This window comes from Lineus longissimus, chromosome 4, assembly GCF_910592395.1.
Source record: "Lineus longissimus chromosome 4, tnLinLong1.2, whole genome shotgun sequence".
NCBI classification, from domain to species: Eukaryota; Metazoa; Nemertea; class Pilidiophora; order Heteronemertea; family Lineidae; genus Lineus; species Lineus longissimus.
The window spans coordinates 1,076,390-1,104,165 of record NC_088311.1 but is presented as its reverse complement, the minus strand read 5'-3'; the positions used below and the strand labels follow the sequence as shown (position 1 = coordinate 1,104,165).

The window sequence follows — 27,776 nt, the reverse complement described above, 5'->3', positions numbered from 1 at the left end:
CCGACCATGTTATATGCATACACATGCACTACCGATTCCGATGGCCTCGTGAATGGAAGTTCGAGGCCCGCTGCGGGCCATCCATTTAGTATGTACGCACTGAAGGGGAGAGGGGGTATAGGGGGGTATTTTGGGGGGAATGCGTACAGCTGTACATTTTGTCTCAAATCCCCAGTGTGATGCGTACATACTTTATGGATGGCCCCTACCGATGTGGCCGGTCATGGGGGCTTTGGAAGTAAAGAGTGTCTCATAAGCTGGCGGGTGACACAATACACTTGATAATGATTAGTAATGCTTGTCGCCAATGTTATGAAAGATTACATCAGCCCGGTCGCGGTCATGTTATGCGTAACAAATGTGCCCACAACATGCACCTATCAGGCGATTACATGTTCTGTTTTGGAATACATTGTATAGTCAAGGCAAATAAATTAGGTTGCCCCCGGCTGCCCAAGCGCCTCTGAACTGTCCTAACGTCAGGTCATATATATAGGCCTATGTGTTCCTCTCACAGACAAGTGATATGAAAATGTTTGGACGCATCAATCGGGCTGGACTGTCAGAGTTTGCAGCATGTCCATTGCTATTTGTGAAGATGTAAAGTTGACCTTGACCGTTTCTTGATGTCCTGCTGCTCCCCAATCCCCGAGAAACATGGTTGGTCAGTCTTCAAATGTTCCGCATACTGAAAGACCATTTCTTCCTGTCTTTCTGTTTCAATAGATTTTGGACGCAACCTGCGGATCTCCTTTATTGCTTCCTCTGGTGTGAATGTGTCGGGGTTGCTCTTCACAAGGTAGCAAGCAATCATTGTTCCAGCCCGTCCATGTCCCATCGCACAGTGACATGCAACAGCTTCATTTCTCTGTCTCGCTTGCTCCACCGTGTCGACAAAATTAATAATCTGGTTCAGGGTAGGGGGCATAAAATCGTGAATTGGGATGTGTGTCCATTGAAGACCTGAAACAGAAATGGTAAATCGTCGGTTTCGAGACTGTAATTCTCAGTCCCGGCAATGGTACCGTACCTTAGCCTATGTTTCTAAGGCCAAGATCTGTTTGAGAGTGGCCCCGATGTCGAATGTAGTTTATTTCCACTGGTAATCAAAGACATGCAGCTAGAACGAGAAGAGGAGGTTTCACTTATCACTTAAAACCTAGGTCCTCGAGTTCACAGTCGGCAACGGGCCCAAAGGCGAAGATAGCAATGACAGGGCTCTCTTATCGAACTTATAGTTGACATACGATTACGATACCCGTGCAGAACACTCCAGGGCTGAGATTTGAGAACACCGCTGGCACCGCTCAATTCTTTGTCCCCTTCGTAGCAATAGCCTTACCTTGGAGATGATCAGGGTTGGGTGTCCTCTCGGCTGTCAAAGAAACGAGATGCTCCACTCCATGATCAACCAGATATTGTGTGTGACCTTGCTTGGAGGGAAAGGCTAGGGCAGCAAGGACTCCATCTATGATCCATGAGAAGTTAGGAGGACACTCGACTTCTGTCTTCATTTCCATTCAGCATGTTTCATGATCATCTACCACTACAGTAACAGCATCTAGCAAGGATGGCATAAGGTATGGGGCTGAAATGCAGGCATGCCATTGGCAATGGAATAGTCAAGTCATTGAACAAGCGCCATCCACCCGGTCGATAGTGCAGGATTAACATATCATTTTAAAGTTTGAGTCACGGGGAAGTAGAATTGTCAATTGGTTGAGAGGCGCAATCAACTTTGATGTGATGTCGTCGACGACGTCGAGTCGACAGTGTGATGCAGTCGGTGCTAGATTTGTCAGTCTGACTGATGGATGGACGCCAGCAACGTGTAGGTTGGTTGTTCAGTATGATAAAGGAGTAGACAGACGACTTACGTACTCATCAACTAGCCATTATAGGGTTCTAATAGGGTTCTAAGTGCTCAGAAAATGGGAGTAAAAATCATGAATGTGAAGAAATCCGGGAGCAGACGACAGACAATTTTTCGTCGTTGTCGTCGTTTTGAATTTGTCATAGGTCTCGTTAGGGAGTTTTTCCCAAATGTACGCGATGATGACGTGCCCCATTAACAGGACGTAACATCTATTTTAAAATGCGTTTCTAAAGTGAATGCATGAGGACAACCCATTTGTGTCGTAAATCACTGGAAACGCCCGATTCCCCTGATTCTGCAGGATGTTAAATCGGGCGTTTTATTTCTTTAAATAAATCATAAGCGTCGCATTTGCTCCTAACTCTGTTCACCATCCCAAATGGCAATATTGCCAATTGGGCCGGACAATCACGAAAACCCCCCCAAATGTTATAGGCCTACATTTTTTCCTGAACAATTCTTACAGTGACCATTCTCCCATGAAAGACAGTTGCTTACGCTACACAAAAATCAAAAAAAAATCGAGGGTTCAACCATTGAACTTTTGAGATATGTTGAATTTTGCACAAATCAGCGAAAAACGCACCAACTATGACGGCATTTCAACATGGGGCCGACGCACATCCCAAGTTCAGTGTATACATACGTCGGCAACAACAGTAAATGCGTAGTTTCTTGCTAGCCGCCTATTGAGTAGCGATCTAGGTTTCAGAAACTCCATAAAAACATGGCTTTGCCAAAACAACTGCTGAATCAACACTGACCTACTGTGAGGACCGAGAAATCAATGAGTTATGGCTTGGCCTCGCATGATTACAAAAAAGTCCCTATGAGACCATAGCGCCTTCGCCGGCACAAGTGGAATCAAATAATACCGTGACAAAAATGGCAGCGAAACTTTTGGTTACTGAAATTGAAAAATATTGATATTTCACGATAAAAAGGAGATTGAAGGTGACCATACACAGCACTTCCATTAGCTAAAGTCAGTGACCTCAATCTAAAGTCCTCTAGAATGGTAAGGAAAATGAGGTTTTTGTGAAATCTTCCAGTTTATATGTGACTCTCACAGCGACAATTATCTTGCAAGGTTCAGCACCTGTCGTGCCTGTGGCTGTACGAACGAGGAAGAAAAAGACTTGCACCTAAATGCCCTTCTTTTTCTTGTTTTTCAGGTTGGATGTTGGTCCCTCATACAGCTAGATGGTGTACATCGAAACTGATGCAAACAGCACGTAATGTACCAAACTGTATTTGAGTGTCAAGTTTATATCTGTATAATAAAATGAGTACAAAGATGGACGCAGATTCTACCATGAGTGACTCGAAGCTCAAAGACAAAACCAGCAAGCGCAAGAAACCGTCACCAAAAAAGCATGGCTCTTCGAAAAAGGTTCGAAAAACAAAATCTAAAACCAAGAAAAAATCTAAGAAAGATGACTATGACAGTGATAGTGACTATTCTGACTTGGACTTGAGTAAAGATGTGAAACCGATTGGTGCTTATATTAGGGACAGGGAGGATATGATAGAGCAGATGTTTAAGGCAGTGAAGGGTCCGACCCTGAAGGGGATGATCCCTGACATTCTCAAAAAGGTAGAGATCAGTGATTTAAAGAAACTTTGCTTGGAGCATTTAGAGGTCATGTCAAAGAAGAGGATTCGAAAGATTCTCAATGGTCAGGATCCTGAAACGATCTCATCCTCTGGAACAGAGGATGAGTCAAGTGATGAGAATATGCAGATTCAGGATAATAATGTGGGATCTCAGAATATTGATGATGACGGGGCTGCTGAACATGAGGAGGGAAGCGATAAAGAATCCACTGCTGAATCCGTGGCATGCTCTACTCACGCTGCAGATTCTACATCAGACCTAAGGCCAGAGAGAGCTGATGCTGAGCTGCATGAGGAGTTTGAGAAGGACTTTGATGACGCTACAAGTCACCAGTCATCAACGAGCAGAAGTGAAATACTGTCCGACTTTGGGCAGGAGGAAGTTGCCCAAGAGGAACAAGAAGAAGTTGTTAATGTGCCTGAACACACTGAACCAGTCAAAGTGAAAAAGACAAAGTTAGTCAAGATTCCAAAGCCTATTAGAACAGAAGAAGTAGAGGAGGGTGAGTTTTCTGATACAGAGTATGAGGAGGTGACTGATGATTATGAATCTGAGATAGAGTCAGGTGCAGAAGCTGATCAGGAGGTGGATGGAGTTGAAAAGGATGGCGCCATGTCTGATGTAGAACACGACAAAGGTCCAGGAGATGAGGCCTCAGAAGATGACGTGCAAGGGGACGAGAAGGTGGAATCAGATGCCGAGGTTCAATCAGACCGGGAATCTGCGACTGAAACACAATCTGTTGTGGCTGAATCAGAGCATGAGGCAAAAGATGTTATACAGTCTGATGCAGAGGAAGTTGAGTCAGAGGTGGAGAAGCTGCCCAGTGAGGCAGAGGCGATGGAGTCCGAAGTTGAAGAGGTGGTACAGAATGAGAGTGGTATGGCAGAGGTAGAGGAGGAGGAGACAGCAGAAGAGGAGATGGAGACAGAAGAGCAAAACTCGGAGAAAGAGCACACCAAAGGTATCGGTTTATTTCATCAGTTGCTTACTTTTAACACTTATAGAGAGAAGGCATTGCCGATGAACAGAAGGAATCCTGTGATGGCCAAGCTCTCTTGGCATGACCTTGAAGTAGTAGTTATATGTTGGTTGTAATCTGAATACAGGACATTTTATTTCAGTGTTTCTTATGAGATGAAATTATGTCTGTGAAGAATGTACATGTATGATAGCTAGCAGAGGCAAGGAGGTTTTCAATATCAAGGTTTCTTACCTTTCTTTCCAGTTGAAGAGGGCAACACTGTACAGAGCAGGGAGGAGGAGGAAGTGGAGCGAGTCATTATTCAAGAGGATGGCACTCTGGATGACGAAGATAATGACGAACAGAAAGGTAGCAGAGACGAAGTGATGGAAGTTGAGGAGGACAGTGATGATGTGAGAGTGATTGAAATTGAGAAATCTGCTGGAGAAGAGGAAGATATCGTTGAAGAGGATGAGGAAGAAGAAGAGGAAGAGGTGGATGAATTCGAGGCTTCTTTGGGGAAGCTAGGGCAAGAATTGAAAGAGTCTGGTGTTGATGTATTGACCAGAAATCAGTTGGAAATCTTAGAACTTGAGATGCGTGCTCGAGCGATTAAAGCCATGCTGAAAGCGACTGAGCAACGTGAAAAAGGTTTTATTGCTAAGAAAAAATCTGCTAAGTGAGCATGGTGAGAATTGATGTAGACTTGATATATGGTGTTAACACTGCCAGAGATGCCATTTTTGTGTAATAATCATCTCGCTCATTGCCCGAAGACAAGAGCTGGAGGTGAATTTCCAACCTTGAGCCAGAAATAACTGGTTCCTGTAACAAACCGTCCCTGACAACCTGTCACAGTTGTGAACTTAGCACGTTGTAGGATTCTTATGTTTCTGTTGTTATTTCTTCTTAAAATTCTCATATTTTGTGCTATGTACCAGTAAATATTTTGTCTTTCTAATTTGGTTAATATTGTACACGATTGTGTTGTTAATGTAAGAGTACTGGTAGAGAGAATTGGTTTGCTTTCAATTGTTCCGGTTGTTTCTTGTGGAGTTACATGTAGACTGTTGTGGTAAACTTGGTGTAAAGATTGCACAAAATAACACTACTGTATGATGTGGCCATTGTTGTGATATACATGTAGGATGTGGCAATAAAAATTTGATATTGTTTTGTAGATAAGTGTATGGTTCAAGTTCTTATGTTTTTTTGCTGGCTGTTAGTAGTGTGTCACAACGATTTTAGGGAGGAAGGATGCTATCATGTTAATAGGTAGTAGGAAGTTCTTATTTTGAATTGGTGTGACTACTAGTATGTCCGTCATCATCCGCGTGGGTGGCGTCTTTGATTCTGGATGGTTGTGACACTGTCTCTTGATTAAGCTCTCTGCTGGGGACATCAGTTGCCCTTGGTGCTCCTTGGTTGTGACCAATCAAAAGCTATAATGTGCCAATGTTCCAGAACGGCAGTGATTTGCCATTTTGCTTGTGACAAAATGGCTTTTAAAGCTGTAATGCACTTGTACAGTATGTTTCCATGCCAACATGCAATGTCTTTACATAGCAATTGGTCCCGGCATTCGTTCTGAGACACGATGTACATGTACACTGCTGATCTCTACTTGTCTATGACCTTGTCATCTCGAATAGACAATGGACAATATGATATTGTTCAAGGCCTCAACTGGGTCATCCATTGAAAAGATCTACATGATATCAAATCACAAGTTATTGGTTCACTAGACACAGGAGATATAGATGCTCATGCCAGTTGCAGGTCAATGCATACATGTATTAGACCTGAAATACATGATACAAATTGATGGTGGATTGTGCTATTGTGGATATTTCCAACTTTTCTTGAGTTCATAATACATTTTCTTGTGTACAGCACTCTGTGAGTCTTTCAATCTCTGGGTTCTAACTAATGAGAACTGAATATGGATAACACATCAGGAAATATTAGGATAGTTTTTACAAAAATCAGTCGGCAAATAAACCACGACGAGCTGTTGGAGCTAAAGTTTTTATGTCGCAGTAGTAAAGATAAGGAGGAGACAGGGCACTGGAATCTTGATGACCTGGAGTACTCTGTAGCTACAAGTCAAGCAGAGACAAACCACATTGTGGCAGCAATCAGTGTCCTTACCAAACGTGATCGGGAAGAAATACACAGTGCAAGAGACTTGTTTACAAAACTTCATGAGGTGACTGGGAAAGATTTTAATTCCGTCCAATTTCTCAAACCGGTGATTCTTCTTCTACGCACTATCCATCGCGAGGACCTTGTGAAACAATTGATGCCCTTTCTGCGATGGAGTTGTCAAAACAGTTGCCAGAGCACCCCCACTGGAAGCAGACGGTGCTCCATGAACTGTTTACCAACTCAAGTGAGCGTTTTAAACTCTGACAGTCTTCAAACTGATTCAGTGGACTTGGAAGAGGCAAAAAAAGCTTTAGATGAAATCTCAGATAAACCTGTTCCAAAGCCACGCACCCCTCTGCCAGGTGGAGACTTTCCAATGCCAGCATTGATATTTTTCATCTTTATCTTCATGATGCCGTCATTCAACAGCATGGTTTATGTTTATGACAACTACATCCATCCTCCAGCAACAGTTAAGAGGGACCACACAGATACACCAATTGAGGCGGACAAAGAGTTGTTAGGTATGTATAGTTATTCTATCAGATGATTATTTCAGGTTTGTGAAATCCTTCTTGGTGAAGTCTTGGAAGGCAATGAGACAATGGATGATATGGATGAAGACTAGCAAATGCTTCTATCTAAATCTCCATGTTCATTTACACTAAGCCTTCCTGTGCAAAACCGGAGTAAAAGCATTTGCTAGTCTTTATTCATATCACCCATTGACTATTATCTTGGCTGTAACAATTTGACTAGCCAGACCAGTGTTTAACTTGGGATGTCTTTCATTGGTATAGGGTCTACCACTATGTTAACCTTTGAGGCCTAGGCACAGTTTTCATGGGATGCCTGCCTATCAGTCACAAATCCACACATTACCACTTCTCAGCCAATGCTTTTCGTTGTCTTGTTAGGTCGACCAGTTCTCTTTGGATTAATCCGGCCTGCATTCCCCGACAAGCACGACCTAAGCCTACATGCACAGAATGTCCGGAGCTGCCTCGCTAAACACAAACGATGTCTAATCAAAGGTTACTTTGGAGAAGGGAAGAGCCACACCCTCTCAATGTACATCCATGAGAGCATTGGGAAGTACCCTGCAGGAATAATCTGGCTGCGCGAATGGAAAGACATTGTGGCTGCAGCAGGAGTCATCGCGAGCCATCGTGGGACAGACATTGTCATCCGGAGAGAAGCAGCTTCAGCATATTTGCAGGATTTTCTTTGGAACACTCGTGGTTGGCTATTGCTGATTCAAGACGAGCACTTGTGGGATAGTAACGATTTTAAACGTGTCCTAAATTTGTTTTTAAATCTGGAGTCGGATGTCAACCATGTAATTATAACATCACATAGGATTCCTGAAGTGTTACACGATAGTATCAAGGTGTACGAGTTTAACTCTGGTGTTCATTTCAAGAGCGGATTGCATTGTCATAGCATGGTGGAGGAGGTGTTATCAAACTCCATCAGTCTGACAGACAAGGAAAAACAACGTCTGCTCCCAATCATGGAGACAGCAAGCTGTAATCAGTATGCACTCAAAAGAATAACCAACTTCATAAATGAATGGAATTTCACGATTGAAGGTTTTGTTGCCCACTGGAACGAGATGACCAAGAGGGAGTGGCTAGAAATGCTGGGGTTTGGACCAAAAAGTGATGCACTCCTCACTGAAATGAAGATTTTGGTCGACCTCAAGGAACAACATCCAGCGGTCATGAATTTTGTTCTTGATTACATCAAGACAGGAAAGATCAAACATGAGATCCCGGAGTGCAAGTTACATGATCGATACAAGGGGGAGCCACTCTTGTTTATTTTGGCGAAGTTGCGCGATCTGTCACTGGCTGATATTGTCATCAAACCCGATGAGAGGTTGTGCAGCGTCCAGATGCCATCACTTCTGAGGCTGCTGATTGAGGTGACGTTCTTGATGAAAGAGGACAGGGTCGAACGGGTACTTGGAGCAAAATAAACTCCACGGAACAAAATCCCGACTGAAAACATCCATGTCATTGGACTCTTGATATAATGTATGCTACTGTAAACCATGACATTTTTGCATCTGTTTTGCATGCATCTGCTGTCGAACTAACCGAGAGCCAATGCACCAAACTATAGCTTTGCAAACACCTCATGGTTTCAAGTACGTCAAATTTCAAATGCCATCAATGGATAAATCAACATCAAAATATAGCTCTAAAATAGTTTATTTTACAGTGTGCTTTCAATGCATAAAATTCGAGACATGAACTCAGAAATGGGTACAGATCAATGCATTCAGAATTACCAAATATTTGTCTCCAATCTGAAGATTACATGTAGAATAGTATATCACGAGACTTAATTCCAATGGAAATGGATATAAAAAGACCTTCAAAAGGATTAACAAGGTTCCAAAACTGTTATAAACAGACCATTCAGTAAAGTTTGTCTTCTGTAATGCAACCTAAGTGCAAGAAATGCTTTCCAGACAAATAAATAAACCAAGAAAATAAGCCATGCAGATTTGACCTTTTTGAAATGTTTGGTCCCACTTTCTCCCCACCATCTCCACCTTCCACAAGATATACCAATCTTAAACGGGATTTCATACAGAAACCACTGGAATTCATATTACTATATACACAACTCAAAATACCAGTAAGGGAAGAGCACCAAAATGAGACTTATCATCAAGATGCAGTCAGACGAAGAACACACTCGACTGTACACACACATGTTCATGTCCATGGACATACAAGCATTTACATGTACTTTATACATGTATGTAGCCATTTCCTCTCCCCTTTCATTCCTTGAAAACCAAAGAAATACATGTCCTTATCAGGAGACATCACAAATATTATGATCACAATAACTTTCTACTATACTCTAGGCTCTGGTGTGGTAGAGCATAATAGTCACAGTCATTTTGTACTCTCAACACGGAAATGCTAGGATGGAACTTTGCTTAATGAAGTTTCCAAGAATTTTCCACCCAGGAAGTTGCCTTCATGATGTGAACTGGAACACTTCATGAATAATCTAGAAGTAATCAGGAAATCAGACTTATTCATGTTTTATCTGGTAATGTTATAGGCATTCTTCATATTTGAAGTCAATGAGGTGAACGTGGTCAATTACCATTTGTTGTTTCAATCACACCTCAGATCAAGGGCACATTGCAGTGAATAGAATAACATTTATTGACTTCTGAACAAGTCTTGAAATATTATAAATTCAAAACATGAAATTGTTGGCAACACATTTATTCCATTTTATGGCCAATAAGTGACCTACATGTTGATACAACTTGCGGACATACATGCGTACTACTGTCATTATCAAGATCATAGTACAAGCATGTATTTTCAATACCCATAAACTTTAAGAAACTGGGTCAAGTATTGATCACGTTTTAAATGAATAAAACTTGGTGTTAGTGTGACTACTTGTAGCATACATGTAGCCTGAATGATGGTCAACCCTGCCATTTGATGGCATCTCGATTCTTTGTCATGAAATAATTGGTCATGGTTGAAATAAGTTAAACAACGTCTGTCTATTACAAACTATATGAGCCTGATGCAAGATCATCAGATCATCAAAAGGTGGTTTCTGCAATACTGAGGTTCTATACAAGGAGGTCTCTCAGAAACATTTTCGACTACCATCAGAATGTCATCGTTCATTCAACACTCGAACAGTGTTATCAAGTGTCACTCAAATCAATGTACATGGACTTGCACCGGAATACCAGGTATTACTTAAATGATTATGCACTGATTATTATGCAGGGAGTGTACTGACTAGTTATCATGCCCACAATATCAATTTCAACTGCTTTGGATGCATACAATTCATACAGAAGTTGATGTTCTATCCAAATTATTACCCTGACTATAGCACAGAAAGTACAAATTTCGAACGCAGAAATAACCCAGCTACCCAACTTACTAATCTCTTGGTCCCATGGTAGGATTGTGATCCTATTTCCACTCATGTTTCTAGTACTGTATACCACCACTCCCCACAGTACCCTCACATCTCATCTGCCATCCTATCGCATCCTCCTATTTGTAGTGCAATCAGGTTATCACTTTCTCAAAGTCCTATTGCCACAGAGTAATCTCTGTCACCATCACATCCTCATTCATACCAGCTGTACTGCCACTTTAACACCAGCATAGTTTGATCATAGCACGTTAAATCAATAGTAAAGTTCTAGTTTCCATAATGAAGTATCCGTTTAGCCACCAACAGCATGGTTACACATTTTATAGGTCTTACTCACTTAGTTGCTGAAAGAAAAACTTCTCCACTTTGACAAATTCTCTGACCCAGCTTCTACCCTGAATAATACTGAGAACTAAATGCTGAATTGATAAAATAAAGCCTAAAAAGAGGCAAGCGTTATGAGACCGAGCATTGTCCGCCAGCTTCTGGCTCCTCCTCTTCCTCTTCAGTGACCTCTGACCTCTCCTCATTATCGCTGTGGTCAGTCGCGCAATGGCTGCTATTCACTGCTCCCTTCAGCTCCTCAGTCGTTGCAGAACTCTCCAGAGATGACGTACTTAACCGCGACTTTGGAGGATGTTCTTCTGCTATTTTAGCCAGAGCTAATGATTGTCCTTTTATTGCAACTAGAAATGGTTTGTAACCCAGACTGAAAAGAAATAGAGATATTCGATATGGGGGATCAGATAGACAAATGGTGACAGTTATATGAAGTAACCGAGGTTTGCCTGTTGACGGGCAGCAGCAGGTAACATTCAAAATGGCCATCAAGCAAGGCCATTCACTTTGGGTATACGTTCAAACCTTTCTCACAATAACCTCACCAAGGACATTTCATTCAGATTGATAAACCAATGCAATGTTGTCAGGCACTCACCATTCAGTTTCTGCCCACAACTCCAAAAAAGATATGCCCTCTCTGATCCTGCCGATGACCTCAATTGGCGCATCTGTCAGACTAGCTGTGTTGATAGCTCTGACTACTGCTATAGCATCCCGTAGTATGATGGCGATGATTACCGCCCACTCCAGACAGTCGGCCTCCAGCATGATGTGGAAGAGATACCTAGAGAACGGAAAACATGATCAAAACAAACTCGAACAGAAATTGAGTCGTAATAGCTGAGAGATCTTCAGACTTGAACCCGTTATATGTTTCTGGGATTGTTGGCCATTTACTTAAGAGTAGATGCACTACTCCTCAACATGAGTTCATTGAAGAACTCTTGTTGCTTTCGCGGAGAACATATTCAGAGATGAACCTGCCTGAGTAAAGGCATATGTGGTAACAGTATGCCCCTAGTGATCTGTCAGCAAAGCTACGTTCGAGACGGTCATACCTGAAACCAGGTTTATTGATCAGTGACTGTACCTACCGTAGCTCCAACTCGGATTGGGGTGGTCCCTTATTCGCTAATTCCTGCGTGATCTGTTCGAGCTCTGATGTGAATGAGACCTCACCCCAGGCAGACTGGTCCAGCATAAGTTCACCCTCACCTAGTAAGGAGCTATTCTCTGAGAGCTCTGTGGCAAGGCTGCTATCATCTGTAAAAAGAAACATTACCGTGTGATACATAACTTTTATAGACCGATGGTGTTGGCCATAAGGTATTGATAAAAGAGCTGGGTTCATATATCATGGTTTTATGCAGGCTTTTTTATTCGAGTATCAACCTTTGCTGATGGGAAGTGCTGTTAGTCACAAAAATGTGCCTTTCTCATAGACACATTAGTGAGCGAGATGGAAAAGGGCTGTCACCCAAGCTGAAAACTAGCATGCTCTATGATTCTGACTTATGGTAATATAAAGAATATCAAGAAATGTAAACATACCCCGAACGCTGACTTGAGGTTTTAACATCACATCCCCAGTGGGCGTCGCCAACAAGTCTGTCGGCTGCCTATTCAGTTTATGATGTTCGCGGACAGCAGACCCAGCGGGGCCACCATCTATATTCACAGTGAGCGGACAATCTTGGTCACCGTTCATCCTCTGTGTATCACTACAGCTGCTCCCTTTGGAAGAAGTACTTGAGGTGGGAACTGCAAGAACAGGAATTGGATAGAGAACATCTGACAAGGAAGTCGATTAACATTCAAGACCTCAGTCTCCTCAGTCCTTCACATGCTTGTTAGCCTTTCCTGTTGAGTTATATTTCATGAAGTGAGTATTGACAAGTTTAGACTATTATTAACATTTCTTGTTACAAAATGCATGAGTTAAGGAAAGCATTTCATGCATCTACACGTATTGAAAATGTGGATGCAAGAATTTACATTCTATAGCAAGATGCAATTATTCAGAAAAGTCATGCTTGATTCGAGAAAATATTGTTGGAGGGCAACAACCAGTCTGATTAAATGGCCGCAAAGCCTCATGCCATACCAACACCAATGTGGAAACAACACAGTACCATTGAAAACTTGAAAGGACGGAACCATCACATGACAAATATTTGGGACATCCAGGTGATCACATGACAAGTATACCAAGTTAGTGAGGAAAACAACATACCAGAAACAATGCAAAATACAAGAATAATCGTGTGACCTCAACCATAAACACAAGGACATAATACTCCTTACAAGAACAAACTCAAATGGCTCTCCCAAAACACCAAACCAATCATCAATGTGGTATCCATTATACAATAACAATACAAGCCTGATTAAGTACTAATCCCACCATTCAATGCATTACCATTCAAGATTTGTCAAGGTGTAGCAGGTTTTGGTTTGGAGGTGTATTCATTGCATTTCATACAAACGTCTTACAATAACAAATCATGGTGAATGTCTACGATCCTGTCTCCACCTTCAAATCCAGCTATATAACCCCATCCCAAACAATGGTGCCGTAGACACAACTGATTCCTTATCGTAAGAAGCATCGCAGATCAACAATAAGTGTGCATCACAAGTATAAACACTGCCATGCACCAAGGCCAATGGTCAAAGGTTACATGTACCTAGGAGTGAAGGGAACACCTCATCTCCATCATCATCCATATCTAAACAAGTTAAGCCTGAAACATGGGAAGATCTCATGAAATTTCAACAATCTAGTACAATACAGCATTTTAAAACGGAATAGCGGAGCACAATTCTTTGACCGATGAGTTGATAAAGAGCCATGGAGGGGATGGTCTGATTTTGCTTTGTCTTTCGTGCTATCACTTGTATTGAGAGGATGGGGGTTTTCCCCGTAGAAGTTCAGCTGGTAGGTGTACATGTCACTTTTAAAGACCTGCATGAACAAACACATGATACCCTGAAGAATCACTCACCTCCGAAAGATTTATGAAGATGGTGAAAGCCGGCGTGGGTCAGGATCGGTAGTGGCCAGAGGAAGTCATGGTGAAGCTGTTTCAATGCAGCAACAAAGTCATCAACCTTTGCTGCTCGCACTCTGAAAGAAAGATCCATACTTCAATGTTTCACATCTGCTCACATGTGTCTAGAAAACCATTTTATGTTGAATCATACCTCTGTGCTTCAATTTGCTCTGCTAAGCCAACCAGCAAGTCAGCAGCAGAAGATAAATGTAGAAATTACACTGAACAAGTTTAGACTTTGTGTCCTTACTTTTCTTTCCTCAGCCAGGCCACCAGCTTGTAGTCATCTAAGTTGGCAGAGAATTGTCCGAGATCACGTAACCGGTGTGCACTCAGTAGTTTCCTGGCATGCCGACTGAGGATCACATCGATGAAGAACTGCTCTTGTGTACCCTCCTCCTTCAGCGGGCCTGATGGGTGTCTGGAGTCGGACAGAGAAATCAGTCAAGTGATAGATTACCTTGTGCAAAGTATCGACGATGCATTCCTATATAAAGTGCCACAAGGACTTGCTTTCACTTCACCTCGATTAACTGACACGTGTACAATACATAGGACCTAATGTTGGCTGCAAAGGCCTAGATTTTCGAACAAGATAAATGTACAAACAGTGCAAGCAAATTGCACATGCTGTGCTGGATTCAATGGAATGGAGCCAGTATTTCAGTATGTCTCACAAAATACACTAGAGCAAACAAATGCTGTAAACATACATGTAGCTCAATATATATAGAAATGCAGAGTAATGAAGAAGTAATACAAGGAACTCTGATGTCTATGCTATGTCTGCAAGTTGATGTCTGTGCTATACACATCACCAGATTTTCCTGTATAAATGTACATGTAGCACAGTGCATCACATTGGACTGATCACTCAAACAGAATCCATAACAACAGCAAGACACAAACCTCCATGTAAAAGTAAAAACAAATCAACTCAAAAGTGCATCAAGGCGCAAACTGATATCGAAGTTGTAAAAAGAGACAGATTGTTTCCTCTGAGTGTTTACAATATGATATTGTGTATTCAGTATGACATGTGCATGATGTATTAAATATATCAGTGTTTAACAACATAGAGGGAGAATCAGGTGCCACACAACATCTAGTGTTAACTGTTACAGGGGGCGAAATTCACAAGCAGTTGGAAGACTTTGGCCGCCATTAATTAGAGATTTTACAAAATCAAGCAGCTTCAAATGTATCCTGCCAAAGATGATTGAATTTCAACCCCAACAGTTACTGCGGCGTGTGTTTACCTGACTGGGAGTAAGACATTGGATTCACTTTGTGCCCGCTTGAGTTTGAGACGCTGCGAGTACGTGAACAGGACACTGCAACTACAGCCATGCATTTGAATGGAAAGCCAGTCATTAGATCAAAGCTTGACAGTGATGGTGTATGAACCTCATAACTGTAATCACACTGGACCTATGTACACTTAGGAAAAGAGTCCAAAGCCCATTTGTAGCGGCATTCCGGTCCTAAATGTCATTGTTTGTGTGCAACTATACAACATTATTTTACACAACGACATGAGTCATCTGCCAACACCGGTACAATCTAAATGCCGGCAGTTACACTGCTGTTGTAACAAACACTTTCAAACGACATAAACTGAGCGATGACTGACCTCTTAGGAATCATCTGTGATTCTGAGTGAGCAAGTTTCTTCTCTTTACTGCGACCAGCATCTTTTGGTGGTTCATTCTTTGGTAGGCTGGTACTTCTACCACGAGACGTGTTACCATAACCATAAGCAGAGGTCTCGGAAGGACTGGAGAAAGAAAAGGCCTGATTGGTGACTGATACTATTTTCTTCAGACTCGACCAAGAGTCCTTCTACGCACATCATCTCAATGTGTCACAAGCTACACCCAATGCAAAACAGACTTGGGGCAAGTTACAGCCAAAATTCTAGAGTAAGTTGAAAGAGATATCTTACCTAATCGGTGGAGTGTGGAGACTGCAGGGAGATGGCAAACTCCCAGGTGGGTGCAGGCTCCCTGGCATTATCGACTGTTTCGTGTGCAGGGTAAAGTTTGGTGGCGTTTCAGCCTCACTAGGGTCTATAGCAGTGAGGAAACGCACCAGGTCTCGAGCTAGCTCCCATTTGCAATGATCAAGGGAGGCATCCAGTAACAATGTGGCATGCTGGAACACAAGATGAGAAACAGTCATGACAACATTTGATTCAACAACCCAATGTTTTATCTACGAGTGTTTTATTGAGTAATGCCACAAACATACACGTGAAAAGCTGCACAACTCTTAGCTTAAGACTGCCGGTCTACCATGAAATAGGGCCTGGATAAAACTTGCGTTCTTGTTCCAGCTGCCCAGACTTTTGATTACAAACAAACTACTCTATTCCTCATGCCTGTGTATACCACATGAGCAGGCTGTATTGAATGGTAATCTTGAAAGCTTACCTGTCTAGAAACCATTGGCTTCTCCAGGTTCTGTAGGATAATCAAGTAGGAAGCAGCGGTATCCAGATTACCAGACACTAGACACTCCTCGAATAAATCTTTAGGATTGCCTGTCGTGGAGAACAAATACGGCCAAAGTGCTACCTCAGTCTTTCTAGCACAATGAACAATGGTCTGGAGATACTCGGGGAATTCCTGAATGAATGCAACAACCCTCGGTAACAAGGGATCAGGGATGGGTTCCTTGGACGTGGCCTCCTCTTCCAACACCTCATGCACGAGGAGTTCTAGGACGTGAGCAAAGTATGGCAGGTCGGTGCAACATCTCGCTATCTCGAGGGCGTGGATACCAAGACTGGAAGAGAACGTATATTTTGGTTACCAGTCCGATTACCAGTAATCGCAGACAGGAGATCTTTCTGTCATACATAGCAGCAACAAAAATCACACGTTGGCACTGTGCTTTATTGATGTTGACACAATCCACACACAGGTACTTACTTTCTCCGTAGTAACTGTCTCAAGATGTGATGGAGGTAAATTTGACTCTGAAAAGAAATCAATCAAGATAAGTTTTTCGTATCATAGAACACCTTAGCTAATCATGAAAATGTGATTTGAACTGCTTTTTGACCACTTTCCATATGTTGTAACGATCCAAGCAGTTATGGTTGCGACACCGAAACTGCAACGAAAACTATAGGCAGGGTAAAATACATTGAAACTGATCTTGCTACTACTGATACGACTTATAACTGGATCACAGTTCATCTCAAAACACAATCTCAACTTACAGTTCGCTCTAATGTAGAGAAGGGTAGCGTGAAGGCCTCCTCTGCTGCAAGACCTTCATAGCTGGTCGTGTCATTGGTCACGCCCAGGATCACACAGTCTTCAAATAACACAGCTGAAACAAGAGTTGGGACAATCAAATATCAACTCCTGATCCGAAAGATTCGAGGTGTCCACATAACAGAGACAATCACAGGGCTTGTCCTCAAAGCAAAATGATCACTGTACACTAACAGTACACCATGTATGAATGTATGAAAATGAATATATGAAAAGACCTGGCTACTCACATAATGGATAAATATCAACAGAAAATGGAAGCATGATTCTTTTGGACATATACGCCGGTGTCTTGACTTCTTCCTTTGACAAAAGAGGGAGCCAGACTTTGACACCTTGAGCACCACAGCACAACCAGAGGGCATCCATCAGGTACTTCTTGTCAGGGTTGGAGCGAGACGTCGACCACATGTTCTCAACAGAGGATGCCACCATGACTGGAGCACAGAACGGCAGCTGAAACAAACACAGGGGAGTTAGGAAGATAAAAAGCTTATACAAACCCAACCTCGATGTCAATTCCATGATGTAGTGAACCATTTAGCATTTGTTGAGTGGGCACTGATCTTAAATATCAAGTGCATGATCACATGACCAAGTTGTCCAAGACTGGTATCCACAAGCACTGGGATAGGGATTTTACAGATACATGTAATAACATGCTTGTGATATGTGTGAGCCAATACAGCAGTCATCACCAGGGGACATAATCCACTCAAACCAAACATAGAAAGAGACAGGGGTGTGAAGAGTTTTTAAATGTCCTCTTCCCAAGTACTGACCTACATGTGCATGTAACAACAGTACAGAGCACAACTTACAGGTCTATTTTTCCCATCCTTCCTCTGGACTTGCGGCCCAGTGCGATCTCTCTGGAACATCAATAACTTTCCTGCATAGTTGAGTAGTATGCTCTCTGCCTCTCTAGGCTGGAGTGGGGCCTTGATCGGGGCAGTCTCTGTCCGAAGGGACGTCAGAGTAATGGCAGTGACTGAGCTGGCTTGAGGGATGAAGGAACCTATTGACACTTCTTGGAGTTTTTGAAGCTCGACTGATGGATCTGAAAGTATAATGAGGGGAGGTTGCCAAATGTTTTTCTATGTACACATCTGCATACATGAGACATGTATATTAGACATGTACATGAGATAGGTACATGTGACAAGTACATTAGACATGTACATTGAAGATAAGCCTACAAGTATTTACACAAAGAGACTTCAGTGAAGCATCACTAGCCTTTAGAAGAAAACTCTATTGGAAAAGACTGATCATCGGTACTTACTTGGCTGAGTATTTTTCCTTTCAATATTGTAAAGCATGATATGACAGTCTGCACAAAACACTATTAAGATATCTCTGAATGTGTTGAGAAGTAAAACTGGCGAGGGCAACTTGTGAATGTGAGCAAATGTGTTGTCGAGCTTGCTACTTCGTGGATACAGTCGGATCTGGAACATAGAGTTGAATAGGCTCATGACTGATGTAACGATGAAGTGATTCTTAAATGGATGATGGATTTCGCATCAAATTTTTTCATGATGCACATCTGAATATGTGCCTTTTGAACCTATTACAAGTGTAGTTCCTCACAGAGACAGAGGCATTCTGGGATACCCTTGCTGCAGCTGATACACAGCTACACTTGATACACAGAACTCAGTGAGGAGATGGTCGGAACACATCAGCAATGTACAGGGGTTTGAACATCTTGGGTAGTGCATCGGGCAATGCATCACCATAGGTGTCAATCATGGACAACGGCAAGACCTGGTGGTAAACAGAAGAGAACTCAGTGAATTCTACTTTCAGAGAATCAATGTGAACTTAAGACACCTACCTCCTCTCGTTGGTCCAAGAGATTAAAACAGGACAGACATATAAAGTCCTTCCACCATGTCATCCCACCCGACACCACCATGTCCTTCTCCTGAGTCTCATTACCAAACAGCTTCCATTTCTTATTAAATGCTGCATAGTGACACAAGCCTGCCTTCCCTGCTATTGCTATACACTGCCCTGACCTGTCTGCTGCACAATACTGCAAAGGAAAAGAGAGCAAAGAACTACAAGGAACAACTTCAACAATACATGAAGGACTAGTATTAGTAGCAACAGAAAGAGAGCTTACCTTGATGGGCCAGTTGCTTGCCAGATAGTTATGAGGTATGGGTATGACTTGCCATTGTTTATTGCCAATCAAGATTGTATTGATTCCCTGAGATTGGATCGAGCCTTGTCCAGGCCTTTCTTTGGTCGGACTCAGCCCCTCTGCCATTGCATTGCTATTTGTCTTCAGAACATGAACACCTGTGTTGATGTAGAGTCGGTCCTCTCCTTGCAGTAACAAGTGTTCATGATTTGTCTGCAAATAAAGGAGATGAGTTGGTTCAGTTACATTGATAGAGAGAGGGGTTACACAGGGATGGTCTCTTTATTCATACCTCGATCACCTGATATTGCAGGTGTTTCAAACTTTCAGTCTTTTCGTAGTCACGAAGCAGACCGCTTCACCAGGTCTTGCTTGGCTAAGAATAGCGTGTCGTTTAGGTCCTCTCCATTCTCCAATGCCAAAACCTCCTTGTTTCCTTTGGCATGTACAAGTTAACTGGATTATACGTGGCACACACAGTACCTGCAGTAACAGAAAAACTCATACAACAATTGTAACTAGAACTTACCATGCAAGGATTGGCAGATAAGGCACTTTTGACAAACTGTATCTGTAGAATGTCTCGATTTCCTCCGTCACTCTTGTTTGGTCCGGACACGACCCATAAATGAAAGCCTTCCATCCCCCACTCCATTGACTGAATATTAACAAAGTGTTTCCCGTCCACATGTGCAAAGCTACAAAAGATGGAAGAGCCAATTTGAGTAGAGCTCCCTTGATCGCCAAGCTTGATATTAGATAAAATGGTGTCATCCCATTTCGCCTACTCTCATTTCATCAAAATCAATGGCAGATACCTCCAGTTATTTCACCTGCACTTAGCTTTCCTATGCTATAGTATAGACACATCAAAAGTAAACAGTCAGCAACAAAAATGTTCAGGTTTCCAGTATCTCATTTGGCTTCAATATACTCAAGCTCTTCAGACGGTTTTGAAAAAAGACATCAAATCTTCTAAGTGACTGAGAATAATGCTAGCAACATCAAAGTAATGTACATCATTTCAAGACATGCTTCACAGCAAGCATGATGAAAGGAATTAAAACTCTACACACAAAGCAAGGTCAGAAAGCAGTCATCAAATTGATCATTGTTCTCATGCAAGCTAAAGCAATCTTTTGTTTTGACCCCTTGGGCTATTCTATTCCAGGCTTCATCCATTTGACCTAGTTTAGAGTTGAAGAACAACATGAAGAGAGTAATAAAAGAAATACAAGTCATTACATTAACATGTACAAGTACAGGCTCAGTGTGGAAGCTTGCTACTGTAGAGCACACAGGAGCAGCAAATGAGTGGTCTCAGCACTCTGCAGTTAATGTTGTCACCACCACCTCAAGTCAATTGGTTTGTCACCGACACAGCCCCATAATCCAAACACAGACTTGGCCCAGCTCATGCCTAGATGATATACTCCTAGTTCACCCCATGCATGGGCCACTACCGATTCAAATCACTCAGTTTGAGCCAATCTACAGATGGAAGCTTGCAATGTAGGATGGTATGTCACTCCCTCATCCCAAATACTTTGGGAAAGACACGGTCATGGCATGATTCTATTGGTTAGGATTATCAGCATAATACTATTAATAGTATCACCAGTGTGTATTGAACTTGACAGTGAGCACCATAAAAAGCCTTATGAACTACACAATGGTACACACAATGAACCAATACAGTGCTTGATAGGTGGAGAAATCTTGTAGGCAGAGGACTACTCACCCAACAGGATGGTACAACCTAAAAGACACCAGGACAGAGCCAGCATATCAAAAAGGAAAATAATGTCAATGAAACACGTTTTTGTATTAGTAAGTATGCTGGCCACCACAACCATGCCAGGCGAATTCAGGCAGGTTAAGTGAAAGGGAAGTACAATGCTGATGCTTCATCAATGGCAAAACTAACAAGTCAAGGAATAACGTGGTTTAGAAACTGTGCCAGTAAAATAAATTTTGCATTTACCTAAGCCCGAAAGTTTGTTAAAACGTTACGAGGAAAAGGGAACCTGCACTACTAAAGGTTGATAACATTGCGACTGAACCACACCAAAACAGGTCTCCTCACCTGAAGTCAGTCGCCAATGTACAGACAAGTAGAGCACCAAATACACTCCAGATGGAGTAACCTCCCTTCTCCCAGGCCATCGCGATTGTACAACCGTCAGGAGTCCACCGTAATATAGAAACACCTCCTGTTGAGTTGCAGGCATCTGAAAAATAAGGATCACTAAAGTTATAATGAATCTTGATGTTGGCATGTACATTGTGCAACAAGTTTTTGGGTCGTATTTTAAACATTTTATGATATCCGGCGTGGGATATAAAACTCTTTGACTCAGGACCCTATAAAGACTGGGACAGATTAAACCAACCTTACCCATGACCTTACCCCAAGTTGCCTAAGGCGAGATGTCAGACTTACCTGGGTAGTCTTTACTGGACACCATTAGCTTGTGGGAGATTTGTAGAGCACCAGTCAGTTCATCAATACAGAACAACAGACCCTCACCACTGAAGAGACAAGATTTTAGTACATTTTTTTAATCTAGGGAGGACTGTTATTAACATTGTATTAACAATGTAGAGAAACGGGATCTTTTCACACTCGATGAGTTTTTTCGCAGACCTAAAAGATAACTTGTTCAAGATAGATTTTTGATGCAAAGATGCTCAGTATAAGCAATATCACCTTCAATCTCAATCTTATCAAATAATATGGGGTAGGACCACTTACTTTGAGCATCCAAGAGCAATGAGTCTAAACCGGCTATTGACAGCGACACAAGTGGCATTTTTGGTGTGTCCTGCCCAAACTCCCATGATTTGCTGAAAAACAAAGAAACAATCTTGAACAATGCCAAGAAACAGGAGCAAACACAATACCCAGCATATCTGACCCAGATCAAAGTAGGCGAGTTAAGGTCGACTTACATTTGGTTCAAATCTTGGTGATGTTGCCGTAATAAATGCGGCACTGCCATTGGATAAGACAACAGCAAAGCCTCCCATCTGTGAGCTGTATTCCATGGCAGAGATGTGCACGCGGTCATCATTTATGGTTGACGCTAGGGTAGAAGAAATAAGAGAACGTCATCAGCAATGTAAACGAGGAAAATCTGAAGAAATGAACAAAACAACACAGCATAATTGTCAACAACCTGAACAAGTCCGCCAATAAAGGTTGAGATTTTGAATTCTAGACAAGCGTACATTTACTTTGTAGTATTTCAATGAAGATGATGTGATACCAACCTCTGGAATGCTGAAGATCAATCGAGAAAGGTATTGCATTGAGCGAGACGCTTAGATCGCCGTTAACAAATCCATCCCACCGTATTCGCTGTAACGTGCCGAAACCCGATGCCACCATGATGTCATCTTTGATACATGCCATACTGGCGACACCACCTGGTATCTGCATGTACGACGCTTGGGTGAGGGATAATGCGGGGATGCCATCGCCATTGTGGATATCTGACAGCTCTTTCTGATTGGTCGATTTACTGCAATAAACAAGCAACAAACGAGATGACACCCACACTAGCAGATTTGATAAAGATGATAAGCCAAACTTGAAAATGAAACAGCTCACATAGATAGAAATTGTTAAGCAGCAAGATTATGATCTGCCCATACATACCATAGCAGCTTGAAGATAAATCCAATAGACTTCATATCACTAAAATAGATTCCTTATTAAGAAATCAATAATCATATCATTTCGATCAATGCAGTACTGTATAGTGCATCATGTCATTCCCACTGCTACTGTTTACCTTCAAGACTGCTGGCATCAATTATGGAGTTTGACTTCAAAAGATAAGACAATAAAAAGGTTTTTGTACCAAAGTTCAATCATCAAGGCCCCAATTCAATTCAATTTAATTCATCATTATCATGATTCTGTTAACAACATGATGACATCACTTACCCGCCTTCTCTCTGCGTGTACAAGCAGTGATGATTGATGACAGTCAAATCTACTTCTAATTTGTAGAATATTATGTAACCTCGCGAAGTCTGAAAATGTAGCATTTTGAAACAAGTTGAAATGACATTGTATTTATCATGTTATCCATTGTAATAGCACTCAAACTTTTGTAATTACACTCAAACTTCAGTGTGCGCTATTATATCACATCAACTGCCCCAAGCCCTTCGAGCAGAGACAAACCTTGAAAAATTCAAGAGACAGTTGAAAACGTTGCTTTTTGAGGAGTGGAGAGGGGCGCTTTGAGGGTGGTTCAAGGAAAAGTGCCATACAAATGGCAATGATTATTATCATTGTTTATCATTATATCATAGTCTATAATATAGTAGACACACTGAAGTACATTATAGGAGAGCAGGTTTTTTTTGCATACTAATTGATCATTTTCTCTTTCACTCGCCAGCTGCTGGGAATAAAGACTCAACGTGACAACCTCAATTTTGATGCTGCATGGCCTACATGTACATAACATGTACATGCATCATTCCTGCCACTATAATGATGATGTATATCTAATGGTGATACAAGTATATCTGATGAAGATGTATATCTAAAAACAAGAATAATCATAGATGGAATCAGAATCACCATAGGGCCACGCGTACATCATCAAACCCCAATCTGTTTTTATGTGTATTGACAAAAGCATAGAACGGATGTACAGTAGGCCTATCTGCCCTCAGGCTCAGCAGCACCAGGCAACTCTTCCATTGTTCTTATAAGACGCTTTAAACTGAAGAATGTGTGGAATGCAAATGACCTCATTATTTTGTTGTTATAGCCAACACGCAATTACCAATAGAGATTGCTATGTACTTTAGACTGACAGACAATAATGAAATCACTACCAGGGGAGAACTGAAGGACCTGAGGAGATGCACCTAAATTGGTCAATTTCATCCTCGCTCAAGCAAGACTTTCTTAATTGGGAGTCAAACTAGAGTCTTGACAAAATCTCCGGAGTCATGTTGTAACAGATTTCTAAGAGTTTTAAATTTGAGGGTCCTGTATGGGCCAAGTTTCATGCTTCAAAAGACACTTTTCAGGGGTTATCTCGAGCCCCCTGAATATTCTTGAAATCACCATAGGTTATGGCATACATGTGCTGTGAATTGCTCGAGAAGACTTGGGAATACTATTCGCTGGCTTATTGCAATCTTTTAACAGTTGATGAAATTAGTATCATCATCGTCAATAACAGTACAATCATGCAGAAATCTGGAAACGTGAGAAAGGTTTCAGTATTGACTGAACATGCAGAAACTGTTGATGCCCAAAATAAACTCACCGTAACTGCAACCATACTGGAGTCTGGACGCCATTCTGCCCGCTGATTGCTACCAAACTCGGTCACTGAATTCACAGACCGACGAAAGCACACTATCTCTACTGATGGCTGTAAAAAGTAAACAAGGAAAATACGTAAAACTAAAACGATAATAACTTACCCGGCCCATGTCAGCACAGGTGTTGAAGATGTCTGCACCTCGTCATTCAGATATTACAAAGCATTGTAAAGGCATGCACATGTTTTCATATACATGTAAACGCCAGTATAGTACCTTTTAAAATTGTCTCACCACAGCCGAGCAAATTAGCTAAGCTGACTGTGGGGCCAAGCTGAATGTAGGGGGAATGTAGATGTATGGTATTCATATTGTAAATACAAAGTGGCTGTAACTTAGAATTGATGCGATTTTAGAGATTAAACTGAAGATGAGGGAGTTAAGATTAGTGTCAGGGTGAGGGATGGGTTAGGGTTACCGATAAGTGCTGGAAGTACGGGTCAGGTTCAGGGTTAGCGTTAGGGTTACGAATAAGGCCCGAAGGTGAAAATTATCGTCGTTAGAATAGGCAGTAGTTTGTAGACTTATGTATAATGCATTAGGGATCATTGTAAGAATAGCCGCGGCCTTGTAAATGTCATATCATCATGATATGAATGATGTGATCTCACTAGACCAATAATTTGTCCCCAAAAGGAACAAAGTGCGAGGTGCCTAGGCCTATTGTGAAAATGACTGGTTGAGGAAACAATGACCAGATTGGTTGGCTAGCCTCGTCAAACTATTTTTACACCGAGGGGTTTCCCCGTTTTTCATAATCATGAAATGCGTTTGGGCTGGAATTCCTGGTAACCGGAAAAACGCCGACCGACCGACCGACCGACCGACCGACTGACCGACCGACCTTCCGACCTACCAACCCAAGGAGTTTCGTAGTTGAGTCGCAGGTCTCATAAGTCAATGTGATATATCCAATCCACGATAGCAGGTCACGTGAAATGAAATTGTAAACAAGCGCACGTGCGCTGGTCAAATGACAACAAAGTTGCAGTTCATGCATTGCATCGGTCGAGACACTCGAGTAGAAAAACTACAGTGCATAGATTAGGCCCAAATCATGTTTTTATATCCACCGACCATGTAGACAAAGCATGTCTTTAGAGTATCGTTATCAGTTCCTTACCGCGTGGGCTCGTTTTCCCGGTATAATTGACTGGAGATGCTGCTGTCAGACTCGTCGGACTCCATCACGTCCATTGCGCTGGGCACTACACAGATACATGTGCTATAGAGAAGCGAAAGGGATACTGCATATGACGGTAGGTTGGCAGGTCAGTCGGTTGGTCGGTCGGTCGGTCGGCGTTTTTCCGGTAACCGGGCTATGAGGCGCGAATGGGATGCCGTAAGTGAGGTTGTCAGAGTCGGCGAGTAGGTCGGTCGGTCGGTCGGTCGGTCGGCGTTTTTCCGGTTACCGGAATTCCTGGCTTTTTTCGAGTTAGCGCATTGGCTCGTCGATGTAGTATGTACAGCGTAGCGGATCGAGGCTGTGCACGTACATGACGTAGGCCTAGGCCTATGGCATGTATGGCCCGATACTATGACAGTGTATGATCATTGCACGTCATGATTGTATGAATGATCTCACCTTGCAAAACCAGATGCTCAGTGAATTGGCCGTCAGGACAGCAAATAAAAGCCGATCGCGGTTACTGGACACATGAACCAACGGACTGGGATCCTGTTGAGGGATCCGAATGTGTTTGGGCCATTCTACCGTAAAATACATGATACAATGAAGCAAAACGAAGTCATTTGCAAAAATTTGGCAGAGACATTTCCCTATCCACCAATTTTGTGGCTTTTTGGCTGATCATAATTTGGTCCCCCAATTCTGTGGAACGGCCTCGTTATGGGATTTGTCGTAAATACGTCACTGGGGCTGAAGTCTATTAATAGATGGGGATGATCATGGCGTACGTTAGCTGCACATTGTGTACAGAGTGCATAAGTGGTATAAAGTGAAAGATCCCTCAAATCACAAATGTCTCTGACAACTTCGCAGAGCAGCCAAGACTGATTCGGCCTGGCTGTGACTGTGTCATCTCTCTCATCATGTTGTCAACACGGTGGAGCAGCCAGGACTGATTCGGCCTGGCTGTGACTTCATCAGATCTCTCTCACCAGGCATATTAACAACTTGGCAGAGCAGCCAAGACTGATGTGCCATGTGGCCTGGCTGTGACTGTCTCATCTCTCTCATCATGTTGTCAACACGGTGGAGCAGCCAGGACTGATTCGGCCTGGCTGTGACTTCATCATCTCTCTCACCATGTTAACAACTTGGCAGAGCAGCCAAGACTGATGTGGCCTGGCTGTGACCGTCTCATCTCTCTCATCATGTTGTTGACACGGTGGAGCGGCCAGGACTGATTCGGCCTGGCTCTGACTGTCTCATCTCTCTCACCATGTTAACAACTTGGCAGAGCAGCCAACAAGACTGATGTGGCCTGGCTGTGACTGTCTCATCTCTCTCATCATGTTAACAACTTGGCAGAGCAGCCAACAAGACTGATGTGGCCTGGCTGTGACTGTCTCATCTCTCTCATCATGTTGGCAACACGGTGGAGCAGCCAGGACTGATTCGGCCTGGCTGTGACTGTCTTATCTCTCTCACCATGTTAACAACTTGGCAGAGCAGCCAACAAGACTGATGTGGCCTGGCTGTGACTGTCTCATCTCTCTCATCATGTTGGCAACACGGCGGAGCAACCAGGACTGATTCGGCCTGGCTGTGACTGTCTCATCTCTCTCACCATGTTAACTACTTGGCAGAGCAGCCAACAAGACTGATGTGGCCTGGCTGTGACTGTCTCATCTCTCTCATCATGTTGTCAACACGGGGGAGCAGCCAGGACTGATTTGGACTGGCTGTGACTGTCTCATCTCTCTCACCTAAATTATTGTCAACACGGTGGAGCAGCCAAGACTGATGTGGCCTGGCTGTGACTGCCTCATCTCTCTCATCATGTTGACAACACGGTGGAGCAGCCAGGACTGATTCGGCCTGGCTGTGACTGCCTCATCTCTCTCATCATG

The 27,776-nt window shown here is 42.5% G+C and overlaps 4 protein-coding genes across 6 annotated transcripts; 2 read left to right on the top strand and 2 right to left on the bottom strand.

The window, feature by feature from the left end:
* Positions 1–44: 44 nt before the first annotated feature.
* LOC135486563 (dual specificity protein phosphatase 23-like) lies at positions 45–1,746 on the bottom strand. The gene is made up of 2 exons (XM_064769438.1): positions 1,343–1,746; positions 45–963 (listed from the first exon to the last, which is right to left on the bottom strand). Exons 1-2 carry the CDS (start codon positions 1,518–1,520, stop codon positions 587–589), a joined length of 555 nt encoding a protein of 184 aa, XP_064625508.1. The 5' UTR covers positions 1,521–1,746; the 3' UTR covers positions 45–586.
* Positions 1,747–2,750: 1,004 nt separating this feature from the next.
* On the top strand, positions 2,751–5,643 carry LOC135486138 (glutamic acid-rich protein-like). The gene is made up of 3 exons (XM_064768677.1): positions 2,751–2,894; positions 3,052–4,458; positions 4,723–5,643. The coding sequence occupies exons 2-3, from the start codon at positions 3,162–3,164 to the stop codon at positions 5,139–5,141; spliced, it is 1,716 nt and encodes a 571-aa protein (XP_064624747.1). The 5' UTR covers positions 2,751–2,894; positions 3,052–3,161; the 3' UTR covers positions 5,142–5,643.
* A 562-nt stretch (positions 5,644–6,205) lies between these two features.
* On the top strand, positions 6,206–9,099 carry LOC135485878 (uncharacterized). Its single transcript, XM_064768218.1, has 2 exons — positions 6,206–7,130; positions 7,524–9,099. Exons 1-2 carry the CDS (start codon positions 6,401–6,403, stop codon positions 8,585–8,587), a joined length of 1,794 nt encoding a protein of 597 aa, XP_064624288.1. The 5' UTR covers positions 6,206–6,400; the 3' UTR covers positions 8,588–9,099.
* On the bottom strand, positions 8,807–26,514 carry LOC135485876 (guanine nucleotide exchange factor subunit RIC1-like). 3 transcript variants are annotated; one of them, XM_064768211.1, is made up of 27 exons: positions 26,326–26,514; positions 24,683–24,790; positions 23,335–23,423; positions 22,656–22,906; positions 22,335–22,468; positions 22,138–22,229; positions 21,826–21,914; positions 21,469–21,613; positions 21,124–21,141; positions 19,912–20,080; positions 19,362–19,595; positions 19,071–19,271; positions 18,516–18,681; positions 18,052–18,290; positions 17,461–17,686; positions 17,173–17,285; positions 16,880–16,926; positions 16,379–16,733; positions 15,892–16,100; positions 15,580–15,723; positions 14,197–14,367; positions 13,899–14,020; positions 13,581–13,637; positions 12,445–12,654; positions 11,988–12,156; positions 11,489–11,677; positions 8,807–11,260 (listed from the first exon to the last, which is right to left on the bottom strand). In XM_064768211.1, exons 1-27 carry the CDS (start codon positions 26,464–26,466, stop codon positions 11,008–11,010), a joined length of 4,341 nt encoding a protein of 1,446 aa, XP_064624281.1. In that variant the 5' UTR covers positions 26,467–26,514; the 3' UTR covers positions 8,807–11,007. The 3 variants fall into 3 exon arrangements, with proteins under 3 accessions (XP_064624281.1, XP_064624283.1, XP_064624282.1); XM_064768213.1 differs by lacking the exon at positions 13,581–13,637; XM_064768212.1 differs by lacking the exon at positions 21,124–21,141.
* Between the last annotated feature and the right edge of the window lie 1,262 nt (positions 26,515–27,776).

What these genes read in the sequence shown, in the direction of transcription:
- LOC135485876 (XM_064768211.1), bottom strand. Translation starts at nt 26,466, where the DNA reads ATGTATTTTACGGTAGAATGGCCCAAACACATTCGGATCCCTCAACAG. An exon ending in CAAGCAACTGGCCCATCAAG is followed by an intron (nt 19,272 to 19,361) that starts GTAAGCTCTCTT and finishes TTTCCTTTGCAG; the next exon opens with TATTGTGCAGCAGACAGGTC. An exon ending in TCTCTACATTAGAGCGAACT is followed by an intron (nt 16,927 to 17,172) that starts GTAAGTTGAGAT and finishes ATTTCTTTTCAG; the next exon opens with AGTCAAATTTACCTCCATCA.
- LOC135486563 (XM_064769438.1), bottom strand. Translation starts at nt 1,520, where the DNA reads ATGGAAATGAAGACAGAAGTCGAGTGTCCTCCTAACTTCTCATGGATC. An exon ending in CAACCCTGATCATCTCCAAG is followed by an intron (nt 964 to 1,342) that starts GTAAGGCTATTG and finishes TTTCTGTTTCAG; the next exon opens with GTCTTCAATGGACACACATC.
- LOC135485878 (XM_064768218.1), top strand. Translation starts at nt 6,401, where the DNA reads ATGGATAACACATCAGGAAATATTAGGATAGTTTTTACAAAAATCAGT. An exon ending in GGCGGACAAAGAGTTGTTAG is followed by an intron (nt 7,131 to 7,523) that starts GTATGTATAGTT and finishes TTGTCTTGTTAG; the next exon opens with GTCGACCAGTTCTCTTTGGA.
- LOC135486138 (XM_064768677.1), top strand. Translation starts at nt 3,162, where the DNA reads ATGAGTACAAAGATGGACGCAGATTCTACCATGAGTGACTCGAAGCTC. An exon ending in GGAGAAAGAGCACACCAAAG is followed by an intron (nt 4,459 to 4,722) that starts GTATCGGTTTAT and finishes CTTTCTTTCCAG; the next exon opens with TTGAAGAGGGCAACACTGTA.